The sequence below is a fragment of the Haliaeetus albicilla genome, chromosome 2 (assembly GCF_947461875.1).
Source record: "Haliaeetus albicilla chromosome 2, bHalAlb1.1, whole genome shotgun sequence".
Taxonomy (NCBI): domain Eukaryota; kingdom Metazoa; phylum Chordata; class Aves; order Accipitriformes; family Accipitridae; genus Haliaeetus; species Haliaeetus albicilla.
This window is the reverse complement of record NC_091484.1, coordinates 61,351,324-61,377,168: the sequence shown is the minus strand read 5'-3', so window position 1 is coordinate 61,377,168 and position 25,845 is coordinate 61,351,324. Positions and strand designations below refer to the sequence as shown.

The window sequence follows — 25,845 nt, the reverse complement described above, 5'->3', positions numbered from 1 at the left end:
GATAACACATAGTTGGTGTCCTTATTACCAAATTCTGCAAAAGTTATGTAGACACAAGTTTATTACAGTAACAACTCTTGCAGTGTGGAAGAAATTCCTCAATATGCAGTTCTCACTTTCCACACCCTCAAGACTTGACTCTCCTATTTTACCACACACAGTTTCAACTAGACTGTCATTGCCATGATCCTTGTATTTCCAGCCTGAAGCTCTCGTACTGGCTGCCATTAGCTAATCCCTGTCCTCCAGATTCACAAAATGTCTGTAAGTATCCTTAGCTGTCTTCAAGTACTAAGAGAATCAAAACATAGATCTTTTAATGAAATAAAAACAATTACTTATTTTATATTTTTTTTCCAGAATAGCCTGAAGAGTTTTGCTCAAGGTATTAAGTTGTTTGATAACAATTTCAGTGAAAACAGGAACTGTTTAATTTAGTCCAGTAGTAATTCTTACTGCTATTTCATCCTTTTCTGCTGTATACAGTGACTTGCTGTAATTCTGCCATAAATTTGTTATGTAATGAAAAAACACATGGAAAATTCAGTAGTTACATAAAATTTATACCAAAGTGTTATGAGAAATAAAAAGCTTTAACTGTCACTCAAATACTAGCACTTTTCTACAAACGGATACACTTAGCTGGCTAAGAAGAAAAAACAAAAACCAAAAAAAGAAAATGGACAACTTTTTTTACCTAAAGAAAAACTGGTATTTGTCCTATCTGATTGCAGATAAAATCTGTGAAATAGCCTATTGCCAAAAGACAACTTTGTCCATATACCTATGTCAGCAAGTCCATCAAGTGTAGACAGTTACTTCCATCATCTAGAGAGTCTGAGGGAACATTTCAGTTTAACCCAGTTCCCCAGTGGAAAACAATGTTCTGGCAGGATGACTTTTGGACAATAATCGCATCTATAGCCTTGCTCTTGCCAGAATAGCCCAACTGACCAGCAAGATGACTTTTTCATATCCCTAACCGACAAAACAATGCCAGTAAACCTGGAAGAATACAAAAATCCTATGATACTTACTGACAAAATATAAAAAAATGACAACTGAACAACTCAGTAAGATGAAGTAGAAATTTCATGTGTACCAGAGCTATTTTTCAGAGGGCCCAAAGCCTCTGCCATGCTGCATTTACTCCAGTTCACATTCACCAATTTAGCATAGTACAATCAGAGAACTACACAGGGACAGGCACAGAACATGCCTACGCAGGGTCTTGCAGCTGCACTGCTTTGGCCCACCAGAAGCTGAGCCCCTGACCTCTGAAGAAGCCAGTAAGCCACGGCCAGCTGTCTCCCAGCCAAAGGTACCACGCTGACTAGTACAATTTCAGAGGATGTGTCTGCCAAAGACTACGTAGACATGTTAAGCATTTATGGACACTGTAAGCAAGTATTTTACACAGGGGCATTTTTGTTAGTAACTTTTAAAGGGGCAATAGCAAAAAGACAAGAGAACCTCAATTAAATTTCTTGGAATATGTATTCTTCCTCTTGAATAAACACAGAGAGATCAATCTTACCCAGTTGTATTTCCTTCCTATATAAATCAGCTGTATCAAACACACATTACTTGACTGGTGACTATTTTTACAAACCCTGTTTTTAGTACTAAACCATGTAGAAGTGATGCGTTCCAAGGGCAGAATGTGACCATTTTAATACTCCATAGCCATGGAGCATTAAAGACACGTAAGCCATGCATAACTTTGTAGTCTTGCTCCATCTACCACATTTTCTGTATTCACTTAGGAATTCTCAATACTTCTGATGTTATTTCATTTCTAAAGAGCTCACTACTGTCAGTAGCAAGTTTAGGGGTTGAGCCATCAGCATGTAAAAGCACAGCTGGTTACAGCGTCACACCAGAAATCCACCTACATGGGCTCTAACGGGCAGCTTGACTTTTTGTTAAGTCATTAAGGCCTACATTAAACAGGATCTTGGACCTGTGACCTTAGTTATAGCATGGTTAAGGAGAAGAATGCCAAGAGGCCATTTGCTGGGCGCACTCCAGTTTATCATTATCTCTTTTGTACTGGGGAGCCAAAACTGGACATAATGCTCCATGGAAAACCTCACAAATGCTGAGAAGAGGGGAATAATCACTTTCCTTGATCTGCTGGCTAAATTTTTTTCCTATAGCCAGGTATGCAGTTTTCACTGCTGCAAGGACACGCTGCTAACACATAGTCACCTTGTTGTCAGACCCTAAGTCCTTTCTGCAAAGCTGCTCCCAAGCCCTGCCTATGTTGTTGCACAGGACTATTCTGTCCCTGCTGAAAGACTGCACTTCCCTCTGTGGAGCTTTGTGAAATTCCTGCTAGCCCATTCCTCTGGCTCACTGGGGTCTCAGTGAGTGGCCGGCTGTCCCTTCAGCATATTAAAGGCTCTCCCAAACTTGGTGTCAGACTTGACCCTGCTGATGTTTTATTCCATCCCAACAGCCAGGTTGCTGATGTTAAAAAGTACTAGGCCCAGAGTTTACTGCTGGGGAAGACCACTGAAAACCAGCTGCCAGTTAGACTTTAAATTATTAAGCCCTACTCTCTCTGAAGGCTACCCATATCTCCCCATGTGGCTACAAGAAAGCTATGAGAGCCATGTGAAAGGCCTTGTTAAAGCAAAGATAAACAACATCCACTGCTCTGCCCTCATACCCACAGACGGTCAATTCATCAAAGAAGGTAATTGGGTAGAAGCAATGGTACCAAGTGCCTGTCTTTTATGAAACAGTTGAGTAGTTAAAAATTTATCCAGAAGGGCTCCCATCTTGAGAGTTGCTCAGACCACTGCCCCTATTGTCCCAAGAGAGTACCCTAATCAGCAGGCTATCAACAAGCCTCTGATGCAGTGATTATCCTCTTATCCTGTTTAAATCGGGCTACTCTACAGGCAAAAAGGCAGACCAGAGATAGAGAATGAGAACAAAAACAAGAGACAGCCTTATATGATACCACAGAGATGACAGTATTTCACTTTGAGAACAGAAATCTGAACTCAGGCCCAGCGTAGTAACTATGCATTAGAATCACTACCTAAATATATAAGCAGTATTGGCAGCAGTGACTAAATCCAAGAGCTGCCCTCATTCAGGGACTTGCTGTCAGCACTGGCAGCAAATCCTAAATACGCTGTGCTGAGGGACAGGCTAGTACTATGCTTCTCTGGCCAAAATCTTGCACTTCTTGCAATGCATGGAATCGCAATACACTTTTTTTCTTTGCATGCCCATGTGCACATGGAAGGGTCTGGTGTTTTTGTGACTTACTGTATTAGAGGTAGACTTACAAATTTTACCTAACATGAAAATTAGATCAAATTTGTCCAAGTGATAGCTCCTGTGCCAGATACAACTCATGGGACAGCTCCATCTGGCCTTCTACCTTTCCTCTGAAGGGTAGTTTGGCCTGTACAAGCTATTCCAGCTGCCAAATCCCTCTTCCAGCAGACACCAAATGCTGAAAGCCCAAACTGCTGCTGCTACATCAGAGTACGAAGTGGTGGTAGAGCAGGATGAAGACATTGTACCTTCTGTGCAGGCATGATTTGGGGTAAAGAGGAAAGCCACTGCCACCTTGACACAGCTTTATTCAGTTTATCACTTTGGACCCTAATTACTCTACCTCTCCCTTTATCTTCACCACTTTTCATTCTGGTTTATTCATGTTGCAAGGTCCTGCAATAGGAGTATTTTCTCACTGTGTATGTTACCCAACACAGTGAGGTCCCATTTTTAGTTGAGGTCATTTAGTATTACTGCACTGCAAATAAATAATAAAGATTGCATTCAAAAAACATTTAACAGCAGTGACAGATACAGACTTGCATAGCTAATCATTTTATTTAGCACACTGCACACCTTCTACCCCAGTATCACTGCAATGAACCCATTGGATCCATGCTGATACAGCCTGTCGCAATAGAGTCAAATTCAGCTCCAGTGTGACACAGCATCTAAAATATACTGCTTATCAGCTTTTTAGTGGCAGTGCTTCTGTTGAGACAGTATGTACTAAATAAGATCTTGGTTCTTGGAAGCATTTTTTTTTCAGGTACACACAGGATATTCTCTTATAGGAGGAAGAATCTGTCAAGTAAACAATAATTGAGTGCACAAGTGCTAGCCTGGGAAGGCCCATATTTCACTCTTCCATATAGCTATATTTCACAAACATGTAAGAACAATAAATGAAACAGAAAAAGCTCTCAGCACTATGTCGATATGATTCTTTACCTTCCTTTGCTCTTTTGATGCAAAATATTTCACATAAAAGGTGTGTGGGTTTTTTCTTTCCACGTCCAAAAACTTCAGCTATAATTTGAAGAAATGTGAAAGAAGATAAAGTCTAGAAAAGCTGGACAGCAAAACTGCTGTTACCTTTGAATATTATAATTTCCTAGGGTCTGTGTTTCAATTCAATAATTGGTACTAGTTGTCTCAGGCTGTTTTTCCAATAGACCTGCCAGCTCATGTTAATGTATCTGACCATGAGAGCAAATATTTGCATGACCTTTTTGCATGTTGGCTGCTTTGCATACACTGTAAAAAGACAAGATAGGGAAAATTTCTTTAAGATGACTGAACACATTAAAGCTATACTCAGCCTTAACTTGAAATGCAGTTCCCAGGGAGCTCCTCTCTCACGAATTAAACCGAAGATCCTGCTGACTTCATTAGGCTTGAATCATGCTGTAGGGAATCAGAGAGGGCAGTGCCACTGCTAACAAATCACAAACTTCTCTTAAAAAGTCTATGGCCATTCACAAATCTTCTGCCTGATTTAACATGCCTATTTTAATTCCTAGCTCATAAATAGTAAATAACAATTAATTACCACCAAGTCTACCTTTAGCATTTATATTTTTCTGTGTCAGTCTTACAGTGCACTGCATACACATGTATGGAGAGTTATTTCTAATGCTGGGTGACAGCAACCAAGTCACTATCCCTCTCTCTGCATAAGTTTTCCTATGTGTAAAACTGTAATTACAGCACTGACTTTGCTTTTAACAGGCTTTGAGAAACACCTGCAAGAAATGCTACAAAAGATCCAGGTGTTACTATTATAATCAGTAACAGCATTTCCATGGAAGGTGGCAGCAACCTAATTAATCAAACACTAAAATCTGTGCCTGTTAAACTTGGGGTTGAGGGGCTAACAAATAACATTCAGAATACTCTGTGATTGTTTCAGACCCTCCCCATGCCAATCCTTAAGCGTTTGTGTAATTTTACTCCTATAAGTAATCCCTCCAAAGGCAAATAAAATGCAAATGTTGGCAGGATCAGACATTCCTGCAGAGGCCTTTCCATGCCACCTAATTTTAGGCACAGGTTTACCGGCAAGGAGCCTGGTCATCCTGTGGCCCTTCTTCATCTGGACTGGAGTGACTGGGCACCTTGGCTGGGACACCCAGAGAAGGTGCTTGCAACTCTCAACCCATAAAGTTCCATCCTCCTCAGTGACTTCTCAAGCCCAAATCCTTGTGCATTTATGGAAATCCCTCCTTGTACCATATTCTTCCTTAATCCAACCCTGCACGTACAGCCTGCGCGACCTGCCCTTCGGGGCTGCGACCGATCGCATCAACTGCCCCAACCGCTCGGTCATCGCAAAGGATGCTGGCACCTGCCCTTACAAAGGATCGGGCCCATCGTTTGTACAGATGTGCCACCTGAGAGACTACAAGTGAAAATATTTGTCAGTCTTCATTTCGTTGCGGAGGTACCAGAGCAGCAACAGCAATGAGCTGCAGCACGGGCACAGGCTGGCTGCTGGCGTAACCTCGCTGGGCGCTTGTCAGGTTCTGCTTCCTCCAGGCAAATTGCAAGTGAAGTTTGTTGAAAGCTTTTGAGCACTTTCCAGATTTCAGCTGATTCTCGCTCTGACAGTTTTGCTAGATAATTTTTTCCCACAGTTATCACACTGGAAAAACTCCCAGCTTTCAAAGAGATATTTTAAAATACATTTAATTTTCTCTTGCACAGTGAATTAATTTATTTTAATATCTCACTTTGTCTCCAGGCTGCAGATTGATGAGACAAGTGCCGATTTCTGATGGACCTCTTAGCCAAGAAAGACCTTCGTTTCGAAAGCTGTGGCTGAAATTTTAAATGGGCCCACAATTGGAATACTGTTTTCTGGGTCGACTCCACATGAATACCATGTCCTATTAGATTAGTCAGAATACCATGTCCTATTAGATTAGTCCTGACTGACAAAACCATGATGTTGGAGTAGCCAAAATGCATTACCACTATTCCTTCTCAGGCTCCATGTTAATTCAGACCACAATTTAAAACCAAACTGACTCATATGTAGTCAGTAAAATAGGAACCTACAGAGGAACTAGAATTTCAAAAAGAAACATCAGGTTTTTAAAACGATGGCATTGAGATATTAAATGTAAAATTAATAAAAAATCACAAAAGTTGGTCATTTTCCTCACTGAAATTATGTTGGCTGAGGATCAAAACATAATTTGTATTTAAATTAGATTAAATTTAAAAAACTAGTAGAGATGGAAAGAGAGGTGATTATACATAACTTGTTTAAAATCATGTGAACAGAAATATTTTCATGATGCCTTTAAAATTGAAGTTATAAACAGTTTCCTGTTTTTTTAAAAATAAACACTCCCCTTGTACTGCTGGAAGTAAAAACAGTCCTAACAGGGCCACAGTCTGCAAAGACTCTCAAAAGTAAAATTTCAGAACATTGCTCATGGTGCTGTTAGCAAACACTGGCGGAAAACACTGAAAAGGACATTATTGTAAAAGAAATACATTGAAGAATAGTAACCTAAAACTGAACTATTTTAGAATCATTTTTAGAATATCTTTTAAAACAAACTATCTGCTATTAATAGTTCCTGGAACATCCTGAAAATTACAGATTGTGGGGTGGTGACAACATATTACCTCCTATTTGGCTGGTATGATGGTCCCTTAAGCCACACACATAGCTGTGACACTTCCTGCAATACAGGAAAGAAAAGGCTTGTTTTGCTCCAGTTTCAAATCTAAAAACTCTCAGCTGAAATGCTTCATATTACATTGTTTCCTTTCCCCCCGCCCTCTGCATTTTGTCTGATCACGCTGGGATAAGCCAGGGTCTTGTCTCTAGTATATGAAAGACAGGCTGAGACAGGGTGCCTTGCAGGGTCTGAAATCCTGGCCGTCAAATAAAAGGGTACATATTCATGGGACTGTCCTCCAGTAGGACCCGGACAACACATTTCAGTATATGCAACAGATGCTTAAAAAAGGGTTTAAGAGTGGACTACTTAACGGTGAGCTTCTGGTCCTCTCATCTCAGCAAAGATGCTGTCGAACTGGAAAAAGTGCAAAGAAGGGCAACATGCTAATCAAATGTCCAGGGTGGTTTCTGGATGAGGAACAAGTAATTACAGCAGCACTTCTCAGCCTGGAGAAGAGATGACCTGAGGGAAATGACAGGCCTACAAAATCAGATATGGCCCAGGGGGAGCAGATAGCGATCTAATGTCTGCTGTCACTTCCAACACAAGGACAAGGGGGCATAACTTAGAGTAGATAAGCAAATACAAAACAAAGCAAGAGAAAAGCAATGGCTGGGCAGTAGACCAACAGGAACTTGCTGCCAAAGTCACAGCTGCACTGTTGCGGATGTGAAAAATTTACATGGGTTCAAAGGGAGACTGAACAAATACCTGGAGGAGACATCTCTTGAGGGTTATTATACAGACAGAAACCATAACCAGGAAATCCCTAAGCTGAAGATAGCTTGAGGCTGGCAGAGTACTTGGAGAAATGATCATAGGTACAACATACTTACCCTATTCTTACTTTTGCCTAGACTAGCTGCCTATGGTCCCTCTTGGAGGCAAAATAAGGGGTCAGGTAGACTCTTGGTCTAATCCATTGGGGCCCTTCCTATGTTCCTATCACCAGGTTTATTCGTGGTATTGAGCACTTAAGTCTTTTCCAGAAACAGGGCTGTTGTATTCTTTTCAGAGGTACACACTAACAATGAGAAAGCTGTTTCAAGCGCAGCTTTTGGGGAAGAAAACACTGCAAAGCAGTGGTGCGTAGCAGGCCACTCCCTTTGATGCCAACAAAAAGCTTTCCGAAAGCTGTTTATCAGTTCTCAGCTCACATCCAAAACAGAAGTTCAGAGCTGAGATACCCTACGTGTCCTGGGATAATTGCTGAGTGCCAGCCGAAACCCATGTGGTGAGGCTGGACTGCAAGTTGCACAGGGACCTGCAAAGGCCCGATCCACTTGACATCACATTGAAGCAAATACATGTTTTCCAGAAAATCTCAGGGTGAAGCAAGCCATTCTGAGGACGCCCTAGCCAGCAGTGACATATAGGCAGAGATGAATCCCCTCCATGTATAGTAAACACACATGTGCTACACACTTGCTCTTAACAACACCTCTAAACCAAACAGTCTTGTCCGGCTTGGAGTCTTCAAAATTTCTCCCCAAAGAGCCTGACATAGTGGTGGCCCAACAGGCTTTGGGACGTCAGCAGTGCTACTCCATGAGCTGACAACGGGCAGGGATCAGCCCCTTGTCCGCAGTCCCACTGCTCTGCACTTGCCAGCTCCGGGGGCAGCAGGGACCCCTTTAGGCTCTGTTTTCTTCTCATTTGTTGTGTTTGTTGGATATCATAATACTCTTGACAGAAACTGTCTTAGATTGTTGAGGAATGAGTAAAACACCATGACAAGCTTACAAGCATGGTATGATTTAGAGCCCAGCCTTCGGTTTATGTCACTCTGTATGTTGGGAGATGAGTCTACAGGAAAGCAGCATTTCAGTTTATTACCTCTGAGCAAAACCTGCCTTCTTTAGCAGTCCACATGCAAGTTACGCTGCCTTCTCACAGCAGTTTAAGTGCCCTCTGGTGTCTTTCCTCAAAAAAACAGCCTTTACCATCCATCAGCTGAGAGCAGAGTCTCTGGGACAAAATCCACCATCATAAAAGGAGCTCTGGTTCACAGCTGGGCTTAATTCAACCCTGAGATATGGGAAGAACGCGGGAAGCAGAGCCGTCCACCTGTGCTGACATATCACCCGTGTCACTGCGCAGATGGAAGGGCACTGCCCCGAAGTAAAGGGCATCTCCGTCAGCATATCCGTTCAAATCCTCTGCCTGGAAAGCTACCGCCGCGCAAATACCAAACCTTTTCATTAAGACCTGGATCTGTCAGGCTGTAATATCTCTAGGTTTCTTCCAGCTAGGTCTGGCTTTGAAGAGATGATGAAGTGAAAAAGCCTGTCTCCTGTCTGAAAATGAGGGTGCAATCTTGTAGTAAGTTCACTGCCACATACGTGTGCAGGCTTGGCAAAAAGTATTTGCAATATTGGGTTTTAACCATTAATCAGCATTTCATGTCAGGGTCTGCGTCTTTCTGCTTGCCTACCATGTTCTCAGCACACTTTCAGATCTTATGAAAATAATTTCACCACTCCCCCAAGTTACTTATTACCCCGTACTAAGCAAGAACAACCTGACGTTAAAACCAGTGTGCTACCAAAGTCTTTACTTTTTTAACTCCAAACTATTTAAAAGCTGTTTTAAATGCACAAATGGAAAACACAGGCTAAGAGCAGAGAGGAGAAGGACTGAAGTAGGGTCTTACCCAGTGATCTTTCCTTCGTTTGGTTTGCCGACCGCACCACGGGAAGACTTGCCCGCGTGCGGCTGCCCCTCGAAAAGGGGGTTGGAGAATCGCCTTCGGACATGGCCTCTAAGGAATCGGCAGATGCTTCAGAGAGGTGTTCTGTCTGGTCACCCAAATTGGGCTGTGGGCTCTGGGACAGCTTTGGGCTTCTTGTCTGCAAAACAGAGTATTTTGTTATTGGTCTACTGAAACTGGAATATGGAGGGGAAAAAAACAAAGAGAAGAAGGAAGAAGTCCAAACTTCTTCAAATACTGGTATGCTGAAGGTCACTTCTGTGTAGGTTATTAAGGAAAACAGTGTCCTTGGGTATTCTGCTACGGTTTTATGGTTGTACATCCACATTGCAAATTTTGTTGCTAACAAGGCCCTGAGGATAAGACATGTGTGAGGAGATGTATGGTAATGCCATTCCTTGCTGCTCAAACAACCACTATAGCATAGGCATGTCCACACACACACACATATACACTCTTAGGTTGAAAAGTCCACTAAGAAAAATCCTCTGAAAAGAAACACTGTGATGTAGTTGTAAGCTATCGATCTTGGTACATTCTGCTGTGCCATCTACGAAAGGTACAGGTCATGCAGCAAAGTCAAAATAGCCATCCAACATTTCTGGCTGAAATCACAAACAATTATTCTACTTTTTGTTGCATCAGCATAAATCAGAAATGTCTTCATTAACTGACCAAATAAACTATGATTTTTACTAGGCAATCACACTAGTAAATAGCTAAACACTGTATCTGGAAAAAGCCAACTCTCTCAGGAGAGGAGAGAAATGGTTTTATTTATGCACTTCTACTGACTCTTCCTTGTAAGATCTGCCTAATAAAAACACACTCAGTAGGGGATGCAATGTCCTGAACATTTTTTTGCTAACTATAAGTGACATTGTAAGTGCTTTCTACAAAGGGGTTGCTTTAAGAAGTATACGCAATACTGTTTACTGAAACTCCCTCAACTACACGTTACTATTACTTTGGAAGAATAATTTTTCCAGTCTCTAATGCAAACTCTGTATCACAACAAACTGGAACAGACACTGTACAAGAAGAAATTCAAAGCAAAGCAAGCTTACTCTGTCCCAAATCCAGTATGTAAATATGAACTTTATAAAGGCCTATAATCAGCACCAGGCACAAGATGTCATAAAACATATGTGCTTTCCTCTTCCCTATCATTTAAGGTCAGATACTAGTACGTTAAAAATCCTCTGTATTAAAACCAACTTCAACTCTAGGTTTGAAGATGCTGTCAAGATCCCGAAAAGATTTTGCTTCTTTCTGGAAAGCCAAGATGACTTATCTTGCTGACATCTGGTTCCTTCAGTGGTTTTTCAAGTGAAATGAGGTGAGCTCATTTCAGCAATAGCATGCATCACATAATATTCCTTCTGTGACCTTGAATGTATGAAGAACTTTAACATTTATCAGATTTTCATTAGCTGGCTATAAAGGCCTGTTGTGGCCAAGTTGTGCAGTTGCTCACAAACTACAGTAAATTAGAAATACCTCACAAGAAAGCTAAACCCTCCAGAACTTTTCACTTTCGAAATGCTAATATTAAAATATTAGGTATTATCCAATGTCGCACAGTGAAATTGTTCAAGAGCGTTGAATTTTTGCAGGACTTAAAGCTAACAACATTTGTTCTCAGCAAACTAAAGTATGCTTTGAAGTGTCTCTGACATGGTCAGCACTAGTCTGCAGGTTGTCAATACAGGGAATTGTGCCTGAAAACTTAGAGAGGTGACAAGTGACCTGCAAACACAGAGAAAAAAATTGATTAGTCAGTACTTCTTCATTCAGCTTTCCAAAATGGCTTGGGAACCATCACTGCTAAAGTATTTTATTTACACAGGCATACTACAGAAGTACTACCAAGCCAAGTCATTACAGCTTTGTAGTTCCTTGTACTGATTAATAACTTATCTGTATGTATCCATTAATAGGGAGCTAGAAGGCAAATAATTCTCACTTTCTAGAAAACCATAACTAAAAATAAAACATGATGCAAAAATAAGCAACAAAATCAACCTGCAAAAGGTCCTTAACTTCAGAGTTTGTTGGGAAGGGGCTTGCTTTTGTTTCTTTAAGAAAAAAATATTCTGCTAATATGAATCAAGCTTATTTTGCTTTGCTTTTGCTTATTTTTGTTTCTCTTTCATTTGAATCCCCGGATTTCATGTGAGACAGGCAGTTGCATGTATATTGACATATATATTGACACATGTGAACAGGTGCATATTTAAGCAGTAAGGCGATACTTCATTAGCAGAAGTAACAGGCACAGCTTTAGCTGTGCAGTTGCCCAGCATGTCCTGTCAATGCGCAGATGGAGCCAACCTCAGCCATGTTGTGTTTCTTGTGTTCTGTTGTTGCTGGGGCAATTCGTTAGAACCTAACATACAGCAACTCAGATCCCCCTGGATGATAATGCCATCACTACTGTGACTAAATGTATTGGGTCTGGCTGAGATGGAGTTAATTTTCCTCACAGCAGACCTTATAGAGCTGTGTTCTGTATTGGTAGCTAGAAAGGTGTTGATAACACACCAGTGTTTTGGCTACTGCTGAGCAGTGCTGGCACAGCATCAAGGCTGTCTCTCCAACATTCCCCCCCTCACGCTGCGGGTGGGCAAGATCTTGGGAGGGGACATAGCTGGGACAGCTGACCCAAACTGACCAAACAGATATTCCATACCATCGGACATCTGTGCAGCAACAAAAGCTAAGAGAAAGGAGGAGGAAGAGGGGCATTCCTTATTATGATGTTTGTCTTCCGGAGCAACTGCTAGGTGTACTAAAGCACTACTTCCCGGGAAGTGGCTGGACATTGCCTGTTGATGGGAAGTAGAGAATAAATCTTTTGTTTTCCTTTGCTTCCACACGCAGCCTTTGCTTTTACTTCATTAAACTGCCTTTATCTTGACCCACGAGGTTTTTTTTCCATCTTATTTTCTCCTCTCACTGTCCTGCTGAGGAGGGGAGTGATAGAGCAGCTTGGCAGGCACCTGGTATCTAGCCAAGGTCAACCCACCACACTAAAAAAGACTTCTTTTGGCAGCCCTCATTCCTCACCTTAAATACTGCAGCCCCAAGAGGCATACCAGAGCCTTCTGAAGCAAGGCAGAGGCACTTCATGGATTCTGCTCAGACGTGAAGCCCAGTTCTCCTCTTAACATACACCACTGCAAATCCATAGTAGTTCCACTCTAGTAAGTGGAGTAATACAAATGTAAAACCAATGCAAGCTATTAATGAGATCCACTATATATACACATACTGTTTATGAAAAGCTTCAAGCTATTTGTCATGCTCAACTCGTGTAAACATTGCATTTCAGGAGCAATTCTGAATTTTAAACAGATTATAAAAAAATCCTCGAACACAGCAACAACAGTGGCTATTCAAGAAGCTGAAGAGATATGAGTGCATACCTGATAGGAAAGCATTTTTGTTATTGGCAACGAGCACTAGGCTTGACACTACTTAATAATCAAGTTGATTCCTAGGCAGCACTTCTTAGGAAAACCAACCCATGAAGTGGGGAGAGGATAAGCAACATTTATGGAGCCATAACCTACAAGGACTTGTACAGATGGTTGAAGAAAGCAGGGCAGAAACCTTCAGCATTATCCAACCCCTGTAATAATTATTCAGTCTGTTGATTCCAACATCAAATAAGATAAATAAGACAGATGGCAAAGAAATACTTACTAAGTCATACCATATTTTTTTTTTCCATAGAATGTTCACTAACATATATAAAAAATGTTCAAAAGCTTAAAATAATATTTCAGGAAGTGTCGCTTTAAGTGCTTTTCAGGAACTGGCATGCAGGTGAAAATAAATGTTCACCATATAGCCCATGTTTCAGGACCCAACTAGAGTCACAGTGTAGACTGCTGCTATGAGAGTCCAGATGGCACTGTAGCTGCCTGTTGCATAAATCCAGTGAAAGCAATGAACAGGGACATCGCTGTGCCTGGGTGGCTGCCTTTTTAATGTATCTGCTAGCAAAGGGCAAAATCCATAACACCTAACAGAGAAGAAAACTCAAGACATGCCCACTACGGAGTAGCACTATCCAAAAGTAAAACATCTGTAAGCAGATACTCCACACAGGCACACGAAACCAAGGAAACACCAGCACTTTCCAAGCCACACCTCTGGGATCGTTGCCAGAAAACAGAAGGTTCAGAACTAGGCAGCGGGTCTCTCTCTCTTTTCCCCTGTGCCAATACTAGTTAGGTTACAATTTCCTCAGTCAGCCATGGTCTTCCCCCCACAGCTATATGTTAGGAGACAGACCCCTGCGTGTTTCTTTGTGCAATAGGCTTGATTTTTCAGCCAGCTGAGTAAAGCTGAACCTCCTTGAGGACTTCTCTGATAAAAGATCTTGCTACGCTAGTTCTGGGTAAGAAGCTCAGCAGAAAGGAAAGGCAAAAACAAGGATGAACACTTCTGGTGAAAACTTACATAAAATTACATAGTGCTTTGAGATTACTGTTTTATTTAGGATACACTATTCTATTTACATGGATCTATAACCTGAGTATACATTTTCAGGGTATATATTTAAGTATAACACATGGAGGTAGCCGTTACAGAAGATCCAGTATCTTCCAACTACTCTTGGATTTGATCAAGAATTAAAACTGTGGTTAATCATGCCTCACAACTGATGTCTGTCTGTTACAGCTTATCCAAAGTATGAACTTCTAACATATCTGCTTTACTTCTTCTACTGCCTCAGAAAAAAAAAAAAGCAAAAAAAGTGCAAGGCTCTTTGAATGCAATAAAATTTCAAATAATTAGGCATGAAATCAGAAGTCACCTGAATAAGGAAAAGTGAAATACTGCAGAGATGCCAATGTAATGAGCAATCACGGGGCACCAGAGATATTCTTTAAGTTCCGTGCATGCTTCTGCCTCTGGTCCTCTGCTCACATTTGCCCCCACTAATCCTCTCACCCTTTTGTTCTACCCAGTTTTATGGCTCTGCTCTTCATAACGTCCTTCTGTGCTCATTTCCAGTTATTTTCCATGCTAATCTATATAACTGATACCTTTTTTACTTCCTTTCCTTTTTAAAAATCTCTCCTGCAAATTTGCTTCACACGTTTTCATAAACAAAAAAAGAGCTAAGAAAAAAACCCCATGACCTGAAGAAGGATTTAATTTCATCTCTTGATCTATTCACACTTCTTATTTCCTGTCTCCAGGAACTTCCTTAGCCTTTATCTTGACAGAAACTTATCTCTTCAAGAGAAGAATCTTATCATACATATCTTCAAAGTTGCTAGCACTCCTGGCAGTGTACAAACGGTAAACAAAGACATCAAAAATAATACAGTGCTAGTAAAATAACTCTTTCCAATCATATGTTCTAAAGAACATACTTAGCATAGGCAAAACAAAAAAAAATAATTTGAGAGTCTTCTTGACATTTCAAATAAAGAAGAAAAAATAAAAGAAAAATGGAAACCTGCTCTTCTTGACCTTCAAGTAAACTATTTGTCCTGTGACTTGTGCTGAAGATGGCTACAGGATATGTGACAGACTGCAGATATGCATATAAACAGGCTGTGTTTAATGTATGATGAGTTTATTAATTCTGAAATATTGTCACAGCACATGAGCTCTTATTACTGCAACAATAATATTTCTTCCTCACATTTGTGTCAGATCCAAATTATGGTTGTCTGAAGGAAGGATCTGCTTTTTCCAAAGATACAGAGTCTTTGGGGTCCTATATTATCACAGCTACAGGGTTTTACTTGTCTGGACATGATATTAGTGGCATACTGCTGTTGGAGAGAAAGCGAATACTACCCACATGTTCTTATTTTTAAACATTTATTGTAACAATGTTTTCCATAGCACTTTCTCAGAAAAGTTAATTGCTTATACATGTCTGTATAAACTAAAGTTCATATTACATCTGTGCAACGGGTGCATTTGGATACTCTCTCTCACTGGGGGAATTGGGAGCAGGGAGATGATTCAGCAGCTGTACGCAACATAAAACCACCTTTCATGACTCGCTCGCTTTTCTCTGTGTGTTATTTCGCCATTATGAGATGCAAAAATCTATGGCATCTTCCTTTCAGACACCATCAGTTGGAAATGGTAACATGCCAGGAGCAGGCGCACGCCAGCATCCGTGCTCTCAAGAGCTGAAGAGAGCAGGAGGGCAACTGCCCACTCGACACCGTGCAGACTCTGTTGGAGTTATTTACACTATTCTCCGATGCCTGCTCATGGGCTAGTGGATGTCTCTGGCTTTTGTTTCTGTATTTCAAACACAAACATTTCACTGTTTTCTGTTGAATCAATGACAACGACTTACAAAGCCGGTCCTTGCTCACAAGCAGTCTCAGTTTGGTGGCGATATTAATTTCTATGGTACGAATGGCCAGAAGTCTTTCCTCCTTGATAAGGAGAGACACAGTGCCTGAGCCATGGTTGCCCACCATCCCTAGCACTGAACCAAGGTACCCCACTTGCCTGGTCAGCCTCCCTGACTTTGAGGCATGTTCTGCGCTGGATGCTGCCCGAGCTCCCCTTTGGCTGTGGTGCTACTGGCCTCCTCCTGCCGCCGGCGGTCCTGAGGAAAGCCTGAGCTCACCATGCTCACCACAGGAGTAACGCAAGCAGAGCACAAATCACAGAGTCCTCCCTGGGCTGCCTGCAGCGCGGTAATTAAGCAAAGCAATGAATTCAGTGTATGTGAACCTGAGGTACAGCCCTGGTGCAGAATTTTTCATGCTCTGAGGAAAGGCAGAAACAGACCCAGAAGAATTTTCCCAAGTAAGGTAAAAGGAACCGTTCCCCTTCCCCGCCACTGTGAACGAGGAGGGGAAGATAACTCAGCCAGTGGCACCAGCTGCCACAGGAAGGTGCTGCATTAAAACCTGGTAATGCTCAGTCACAGCCACGCGTTACCAGAGCCCATCGCTATGGCGGGGTCAGGACGCCACGCCGAGCGGTTATTCTACTCAGTTCTATGAATTTATCTGAAGGCAAAACTCCTCTCTGCTTACGAAAGGATCTTTATCACCACTCCTTGTATTTGCTGATGGTGACCCCAGTTTCTTCCACCTAGTGGAAAAAAACATGCCTAATGATGTGTCAGAATTTATCTGTCATATTTTTAGGTTGGAATGATATTCAAATAATCCTAAAAATCTGCACGTTTTCCCAGGAGCCTTGCTAGCTCCTGTTGGTGGTCAGCTGCATGCTCCCTGCTGTGGCAAGCTGCCAAACCCCATTTCTTTTAATCCCAAGAGCTGTGAATCACCAAGCAGGACATCCACAGGCTGCCAACTCCTGCTCACCCTCCGCAGGACCACGGCTCATTCTTCAGCAGGGTGATCCACAGACTTAGCAGAAAAACTTTTTCAAGAAACTCTGTTATAAATGACTGACATGAAGTAACATTTTCAAACTTTGGTTTCTAACTGTAAGCACCTAGATAAATTGAAGCCTGTTTTTCAGGAAAGCTGTGTGTTTACGGTAAAGATATCCAATAGAAGCAATAAAAGCTGTAGGTGCTCAGCACTTACTCTGCCAGACCTCTTATTCAGATGTTTAATTGGAGGAACTTGCATTTGAAAATGTTGCCCTAAGGAACTCAGCAGCCTGTCTAAGAGCAGCTTAATTGGTCCAGACAAGTCCAGACTGAAATATGCAACATGCTGTGGCATCTCTTTGGAGTATGTGAAATATCAGAAAAACCCAAGCCATCCATGTAAAAGTATAAAAATATTTCTCAGTATGTTTCTGTCCAAATCCAAGGTTTTCTCTTCCTACAACTGCCAGCCTGAGATTTTAGGGTAGAAACTGAAGTAAAATGGTAGACAAAACTAATAGTCACCCATTGGTAATAAGCAAAAATCACACTGAATGAAAGAAATCTTTCATTTTAAAATAAAATCATATAACTCTCTGCTTTATTCTAATGCTTTGTAATATGACGTATTTATTTATACATGATAGCCAAATTTAAAAAGTGTCGGATCACCTCACTATTTTTCCCTGCAAAGTCTTCTATGGCTCCACCAATTTTGCTCACAGCAAAACTCGTTCTTTCACAGTCTTTGTCATATTCTTGCACCATAGCTTCAGTTTATTATTACTTTGTTTAAATAAGTTATCCATAAATTCCAGCCTGGACATCAACATTTGTCTTAATTAAAATCTTATGGCAGTTTCAGTTGGAAGCTATTTCTCTTTTCCCTCCCAAAAACCCTACTGTGAAGCATTCACGAGCCAGCATGACCCCTTGTTCCATCCGGGAGATGGCTGCGTTTCATCAGCAGCGGGTGAGGTAACTCCTACCTACACAATCCCCAAAACCGTCATGAGAACTCTGAAGATTAAAAGGGATGATTTAAACAAAAACTGTCATTATGCTGATTAAAGGGGAAAGATCTTTACATGCTTAAAACCATATGCAAAAATGGCGCGGGGGGGGGGGGGCACAGAAAAAAGAATACATACCAGATGCCTAAATGTACCTAGGGGATAGTGTGTTCTGATTCAAGAAAATGATTATCTACCCATCCCTGTTCTCCCACACATGTCCCTAAGGAAAATAGGAGGAGGGTCTGTTTTTGTGGTGTCTGTTTCCCAAAGCAAAGGAACACGATGCGGCGGTCCTGGAAAAACCTGTTTTTCTGTGTTTCTACAAGCTAAGAAGGAGTTCTCAATTAACACGCTATTTTAAAAACAACCGAAAAAAGAGCCATCGACACGAAGGCTGGTGGGAGGGAGCGAGGTTTTGGGGGCAGGGTGTGAGCTGCCCTCTGTGTGGGCCCCGGCCGCAGCCGGTGGGTGCTGCCAGCCCCCAGCAAGAACAAACACCCAGGAAAAGCGAGCGGGAGGCTGAGCTGCCTCCGGCAGAAGCACACCCATGCCGGGGACTTATTTTTAGCCTTTCCTCATGGAAGTAGAGGTCTGATGAAGCGGTTATCAGAGCTTATGGCTCTGGCGCCTGGGGAGAGCTAGGGGGCTGCTGCAAGAGAGATGCCGTGGAAGAGAGGGGCTTCTCCTGCTCCTCTCTTCCAACTTGCCACCCTACCCCTTCGCTCCTTTTTCCCTCCCTCGAGGCCATCTCCTTGGCAAAGGAGGGAGAAGCCTTACTGCTCTCCACACCTCTGCCTCTCCCACCCTTCCCTGTGGTCGGCATGTTTATTGGCCTACTTAAATCCTGTAAGTGGAAACAAAACGAGCCCGGGAAGTGACAAATCAGGTGCAAATAAGCGGCTGTGCACTCTGCATGCTCCAAGGCCTCGTTCCTTGCTTGCAGCATGTACTGTCTTGGTGCTTTTGTGATCACACTTTTGACTGCAGTAGAAACCATGCAGAGGCACCTTTTACGTATGTATTTAAAAGGCATGTGCGCAGGCACTGCCTGGGTGGGGAAAAAAAGTAACTGTAGCAGACATCCATTCTATATGGTATTACAAGCCATACAGAAATGGAAGAGGAGCTCAATAGGAAGAAAGGTGAGATACAGGTGACTTCACAGGCGCACTGTGTACATACAAGATCATTTTGCAAGTTGCAGAACTAAGCTTTTTTGCACGTCAGATACAAAAATATTTACTCCTGTGCCCACAGAGCTGTCCTTAACTTTGCAGCACGACTTTTACCCCTTAAGCCAGTTCCAAGTGTGTGTAAATACATAAATAAAGTTAGAATTGGGACAGCTGGTAGGGAACACTTATTTATCTAGGACCTCCCACTGAATTTTAGTGGATTTCAAAGCATCTAAGACAGGAGTGTGTACTTCACGTCTATCATGCCATTAAAGGAAAAGTCAGAATTAAGAGATCGTCAAAGGATGCACATGCATCACACTCCCATATGCAATTAATCTATATGAATGACACTTCACTGCTGTGAAATACAGAGGCGAAAAGCATGCAGAACCATATTTATTAGAGAACGCTAGTTGTGAAGTAAGACACACACGATTAAAGGGCAACAAACTCAATCCACAGCAGGGTGCAGAAAAAAGAAAGTACAGTACTAACTCTCTGAGAGGATTCAATTTTCATCAAGTACCTTTGAATGTCAAGTTCTGAATGAAGGGAGACCAACATGCACTGCAAAACCTGTGGATCAAAGAGAGAAAAGAAGGGGAGGGGGAGAGATAATTGTTAACAGGAAAAGGAGGAGAACTGTAGAAATTAAAAAAGAATAACCTGTACATACTGAAAGTATACTGAGTAAAAGAGAAGAGGAGAGGAGAGGAGAGGAGAGGAGAGGAGAGGAGAGGAGAGGAGAGGAGAGGAGAGAGAAGAGGCACTAACGAAGGAAAGGTACACGTGCCAAGGAACAATATGCTCTATCAATACTTAATATGCAATATTCTCAGGACCCTTGCTGGACTCAGTTTGGATGTGCTACGTGTGGTGGTGTGTCAAAGAAATTGAGAATGTTCTTCTAATATAAGAGTTAGTGGCAGAGAGTTGAGCCACACAGACTCAAATATATGTCTAGCAACCATATCTGACAAGAAATGGCAAAATATGCATTCTTCCTAAGAAATGATACAACTCTTGGCTGGAGTTAGCAGCAGTCATTACACTTCTCTGTTGGTTTCACACTTACTACAGAGACATGGAATCCTTCAAGCAGAAATTAGAAATACTGTATTAATCGTGATTGACCACAAATTTAGAAAGAATAAGAGATAAACTATGGTATGATTAAAAGGTATTCTCCAATCACATCTCTCTTTACTATTCTACATCTGCTCTTAAAGCATACAGAAGTGAAAATGTGCTAAAAGGGGTTTAAGGGCCAAAAAACCCCACACTTCTTTTCCCCTCCCTCATTCCCACATGAATGAGATGCAAATTGGAGGGGAAATTGCCTACTGCTGTTTGAGTCCTTATAGGTGGAGGTCCTATATTTCCCTTAATCTTCATTTGCCTGCAGGGTGGAGGTAAAAGAGATTTTGTATAGGGGTCTAAACAACCTTCTCTGAGCAATCGATTCCTCCTTTAGCCAGAGTCAGGCTCCCACGACAACGGACAACCGCTGCTGCCCCATTCAGAGCATGCAGCTATTCACACCAGGCACAGAAATGCAACTGCTTTGTTAACAAGGACGTCATTGTTAAAGAATCTTATTTAGCAAGTAATTATAATGCCAACATCATAATTAAGAGAGTAATTCAAAGAATCTTTTGAATTTTACAAACCCAGAGGATATGAGCATATGCGAGCTGATTCTGGGGATGAGATAAGTAACATATAAGTATGCTACGATTTTTCATGGTTTTGTCGACTGGATACTTTGGAAGGGCAGTACCATTTTATTTAAAGAGAACAAAAGATCATTTTTCTCCCTATGATAAATGCATCATTTAGAATTGTTAAAGTAAAATGTGATTTTTACAAATAAGCTATTTATGCAAACACAGTACAAATTAAATGTAGCCTTCCGGCAACAACTGGATAAATTCCAATTCCAAACCACAAAGACAAAACAGTCTGTTGCTAGTGTCTCAGTAATACTGAAACTGTATTAGGGTTTTTTATGTTTTTATAATGTCACCACCCCACACATGCAACCCTGAGAAGTCCTATTTGCCCTTTGATTAAACTATTCTCCTGATTAAAAAGAAAAAAGTTATGGATTGTCTAAATCCCATCTCAATGCCAAATACATGAGACTTCCAAAGGAAAATTCATGCTGCATGTTTGCTTGACATTCAGGCATCATTACACATCAAGACCATGCTTTGGAAGGGACATTACTCTGCACAATGGCAGCATTAAAAGAGTGCAACAGTCACCCTCCCTAAAGCCATTGCATAGGATCAATTCGAGCTACTTGGTTTCCTCAAACCCTGTCACCTCATGGGGAATTACAACTGCCTTGCTTTTCTCTGGACTTTCCTACTCCCAAAGGAAGTGAAACATCAATTCTGACCTAAGGGCAGGTAAGGAAATGAGGATGCTTGACAAAACCAGCAACGCTTCCCACCCTCAACCCAGGGAAAATGTTGTCTGTATCCTTACCTCTTCCCCTCCTCTTCCCATAACATGGTATTTATTTTAATTTTAAAGCAAGTAGATAGATGAGGATTTGCAGTTAAAATATATAAAACTAGTCCACCTAGATCCAGAAGTCTTTCTCTCCTCTTACGGGAGTTGATCTGAAATCATTCGGATGTGATGCAGGATTAACTTAGTGTTCTCTGAATAAACGCAGTCTTGTAGGAAAAAATGAACCACACACAAATACAGAACCACAACAGCAGTGCAGCAGCAGGCTTTACTGATTCCTGCATAAGGTAGCACAAGGAGGCAAATGAGGCCTCCACAGTGTTATATAGCAAACTTCAGATCAACTAAAGAAGATCCAGACATGCCAATATAGAAGAAATATAACCCAGACCATTACTGCAGCCCACGTAAAGACCTTATTATGAATGAAATTTGAAGACATTTGGGTCTGAATCCAAACCTGAAGCATGGCTTCCTTTGGAACTTTCCAAAATATTTCTTAACTTTCTATATTCCTTTCCAAACTCAACACCACACTGATGCCTTCATCAGCACTCTGATGACCTCAAGGGTATTTAAAGAGGGAAAACAATAATGATCTATTTCTTCCTTTCCTCCTAGATTGTAGGGGAATATTATTTTTTTTCGATCTGTGGGCATGCATGTGGATATATATAGTCCACAATGATGGGAAATGAATTCAAGGAGAGCTTTGCAATTTCCAAATGCAGTAAGGGCTGCAATCTCGACCGCCCCAGGGACAGGTTCCTGAGACAATCCCCCATCTCCTACTTCCCTCGCCAACTCTGTCATTGTTCCAGAGAGGTGAGACATCAGAGCAAATACCCAGCATGAGGGGAGAAACAGGATGTTGGAGCAAATCCCACAGAATAAAAAACCCTGGACTTGACTTACTAAGAAATAAAGAGCTGTAGAGTGCAGAACACTCAACTAACATGCTCTGAGCAACCTCTGCTGGCCAGCAGATAGGATCCCATGCCTCCTCCTAAACGGAGTTTTACAGAGCCTGTGATTTCATTCCCGTATATGAAAGCACAGATTCTTAGCTAGCTTGAATGAACAGTACTTGACCAGCTTGAACAGCACAAGGACAACCTAGAAAAGGTGAGCCTGCCCCAGTGAGCTGGAAGAACCACAGCGACTTCCACTCCCTGTTACCAAATACCCTCAGAGCAGAGCAGCTCCTGTTGAAACTAGTGTTAAATCTTCCTGAGTTGTGAAAGCAAATAGCCAGAATACAAGAGGTACCAACTCTTGTCCATATTGGACTGGCATACAAAGAAACAGATTAATACAGGCAGGTAGGCATATAAAAGTAATATGGAGAAAATCAACAGTAGAGCATAAGTAATTTCCTCTGGCAAAAAGTGGCAAATGTTAGAGGCCAAGGAAGAGAGTGGAAACTGGGGCTGAGACACAGCATGCAGCTAACGGAATGGTTGCAGAGCCTCACTAACGGCAAGTATGAGCAGGATGGGGTGTTACATGGAGAAAAACTAATTTCAGGAGCCAGTCTTTTTTGTAATGAGAAAGGTACCACAGACGAAAGAAATAGCTGCCAAACATGTTGCTTTTGAACTTTAAACCTAAACGGAGCGAGTGGTGGCCCTCAAAAAAGGTGTAGAAAGCTCAGAGTCATAGGAAGAAAGCAGAGTTGCCAGGAATGTGCTGGATGACATCAAATGAAGTCATAAGAAAGGTCTGGTGAATACCACTTGTAAGGTAGTACCCAAAGGATCAGCGTGCAGTAACTTAGGGAGGACAAGGATTAATGTCTTGGGGCTGAGTGACTACATTAGTCATTATTCCAGGGCCTTCAAAACAAGGGTGAGTGATCTGTAAGGCTGCCTTGTGGGACCTGCTTGCTAAGCAGATCAAAGGAAAGTAATCACCATTTTAAGCAGGATCAGGCCTGTTGAGCACTGAAAATCTAAGTCTCCAAAGGAAAACGCAAATGCTTGAGACATTTGTGTTGATGATTTAGTAGGAGACATCTGTCCTCCTGAGTCAGTCTGAAATAATGTCACAGAAGGGTGTTAGGAGTGCAATGTGCTCCCACCGTGGGAATGCAGCACTGCTGTTCTTGCTGGCTTTGACGATACAACCCAAAGTGCCTTTCCACTGAGGCACTGGCAGTGCTGCAAAAGTGGAGAAATGGAGCACGTTAAGCTTCCCCCTTTTTTTCAGTCACTGTAATACACCCTCCATTTGTGCTTCTGATGGATTTCAAAAGGGAAGTCCTTACAAAGGGAGAATACATTAAACACGTTACATTTACCATGGGTCACCCAGAAAGATGACACAGCTTCTGAGACAAGAAGTGGCTAAAATCTGACAAATGCAGGGGCACGGTACGAAGCAAAGCCGGGTTAGCCAGGACATTACAATGCCAATTAGCGTTCCGTAGGTTTACAGTCTCTGGGTGAGATCCTGCAGAGACATGCAATCAGCCTACGCTGGAGGGAAACAATAATGAAAACGCAAAGGGCTAGAGATGAGTATGTAGATGATGATATACAACTAAACAAGATGCTGACTCATAAGTCCTCTTAAAGAGCTTGAAACTGAAGGAAGGAAACGAGGATCAACTGCCTATTTCCTGTGCACAATGGTTTTGTGGGGAGGATGCGAGAAAGTGATGTTTCTCAACAATGCTGGGATGGGAAAAAGTCAGGATGGTAACTCAGTTGGGTTCAGGCCAAAGAGGCTCTTCCAGCAGAACTTTTAAGCACACAAGTACTTGCCAAAGAAGGGAAAGGGTGAAGTCTTTTACCACATGAAAATACAGTCAAGGTACAGGATCAACTGCAAGCAATTTGCAGATCATACTCCAAATCATACTGTTTTAGAGATATAAAATAGTTACACCTTTAAAGTAAAAAATAGTCTGGTATTCAAGAGCTTTAGAAGTTCTCCAGGGTCACATAGCCTTCCCCCTTTTGCTGTCTCTCCACCCACGTGGAGATGTTATGTTGAAACTCTGTATTTTTGCATTGTCTCAACAGAAATACAATATTGTACCTATACTGCAGTCCACATGTACTATCAAGGAAAAACATCTTTTTCACCTTAGATGACTTATAAGTTTAGGATTTCTTTAAGCAAGATCCTGCAGGGTATTGTATACTTCAGTCTTAGTTCCATCATGGATTTATGCTTAAAAGTATATAATTAAGGACACAGTTAAGAATAATCATACAAGAAGTCCATGAGACTATTTTTATTAGCAGTTAGGCATGAACTGATCATTTGGTTGTTCTTGGGCCCTAACACCTATAGTGGTGAGTGCTCATCAGACTCTTTGCCTTCCACATTTCATATAAAAGTAACCAAGAAAATAAATAAAAGATATTATTCCTGTATTTACAATTTGTCTGTCCCCTGCTACAGTGTTTAAGTATCACTGTGCAATGCAACATGCAAACCCAGACTGGAGAAAAAATGGTGGTTGGGTCTAGTTTCTCTAAGGTAATCTGAACTTGATTTGAATCTGTGCATCTGAACCTCCATCACTCTTATGTGATGCAAAATTCTGTATGCGAAAAGCCTACATTGTACAGACATGGAAAACTGAAGAAACGTTGGCTGAAGATCTCAAAGTTGCTTGCCTAAAGAGGCATACGAGTTTACAAGGAGGTACCTCACAATGCCTCCTACTAATTCTGGTAAGATTTGTAGGGAACACAGCAATTTTGAATTAGTGGTTCAATTAGGGGTTTTCAGCCACTGACATGTAATATCTGAGATATCTGGCAGTATAAATATGGATTCAGACACTAAACTTTACTAAGTTAAATGGCAAGAATATTGTCTACCATTGTTCTGTATCTGTCCCACAGTTAGAAATGGGGACAATTAGACAAACACAGTATCTTTGTTTCCAGTAGTCTGTCTCTCCTATTATTCATTCCCTTCCTCCTACTGTTATCATCTCTTCTTGGAATCACAATATATTGCTGAAGATAAACAACAAAAACCTAGTACAATTCTTTATAAAAGAATAAAGAAACAATAATGACCTAAGAAGGAAAAGATTTTCATGAGCTGTCTCTAGTATTTTGAAAAGTAAGTAAGAATAATAGAGAAAATATGATGT

The 25,845-nt window shown here is 41.5% G+C and overlaps 1 protein-coding gene across 15 annotated transcripts in view; it reads right to left on the bottom strand.

Annotated features, from left to right (window-relative positions):
* KIAA1217 (KIAA1217 ortholog) overlaps positions 1 to 25,845 on the bottom strand; it is a 374,649-nt gene that overhangs the window by 93,718 nt on the left and 255,086 nt on the right. For 8 of the 15 annotated variants that reach the window (XM_069776936.1, XM_069777051.1, XM_069776962.1 and 5 more), the window contains one exon: positions 9,652 to 9,847. In XM_069776936.1, the coding sequence (XP_069633037.1) occupies positions 9,652 to 9,847 (196 nt within the window). Of the gene's footprint in view, positions 1 to 9,651; positions 9,848 to 19,742; positions 19,824 to 25,845 lie in introns of all 15 variants that reach the window. The other 7 variants (XM_069776954.1, XM_069777068.1, XM_069777043.1 and 4 more) reach the window with 2 other exon arrangements.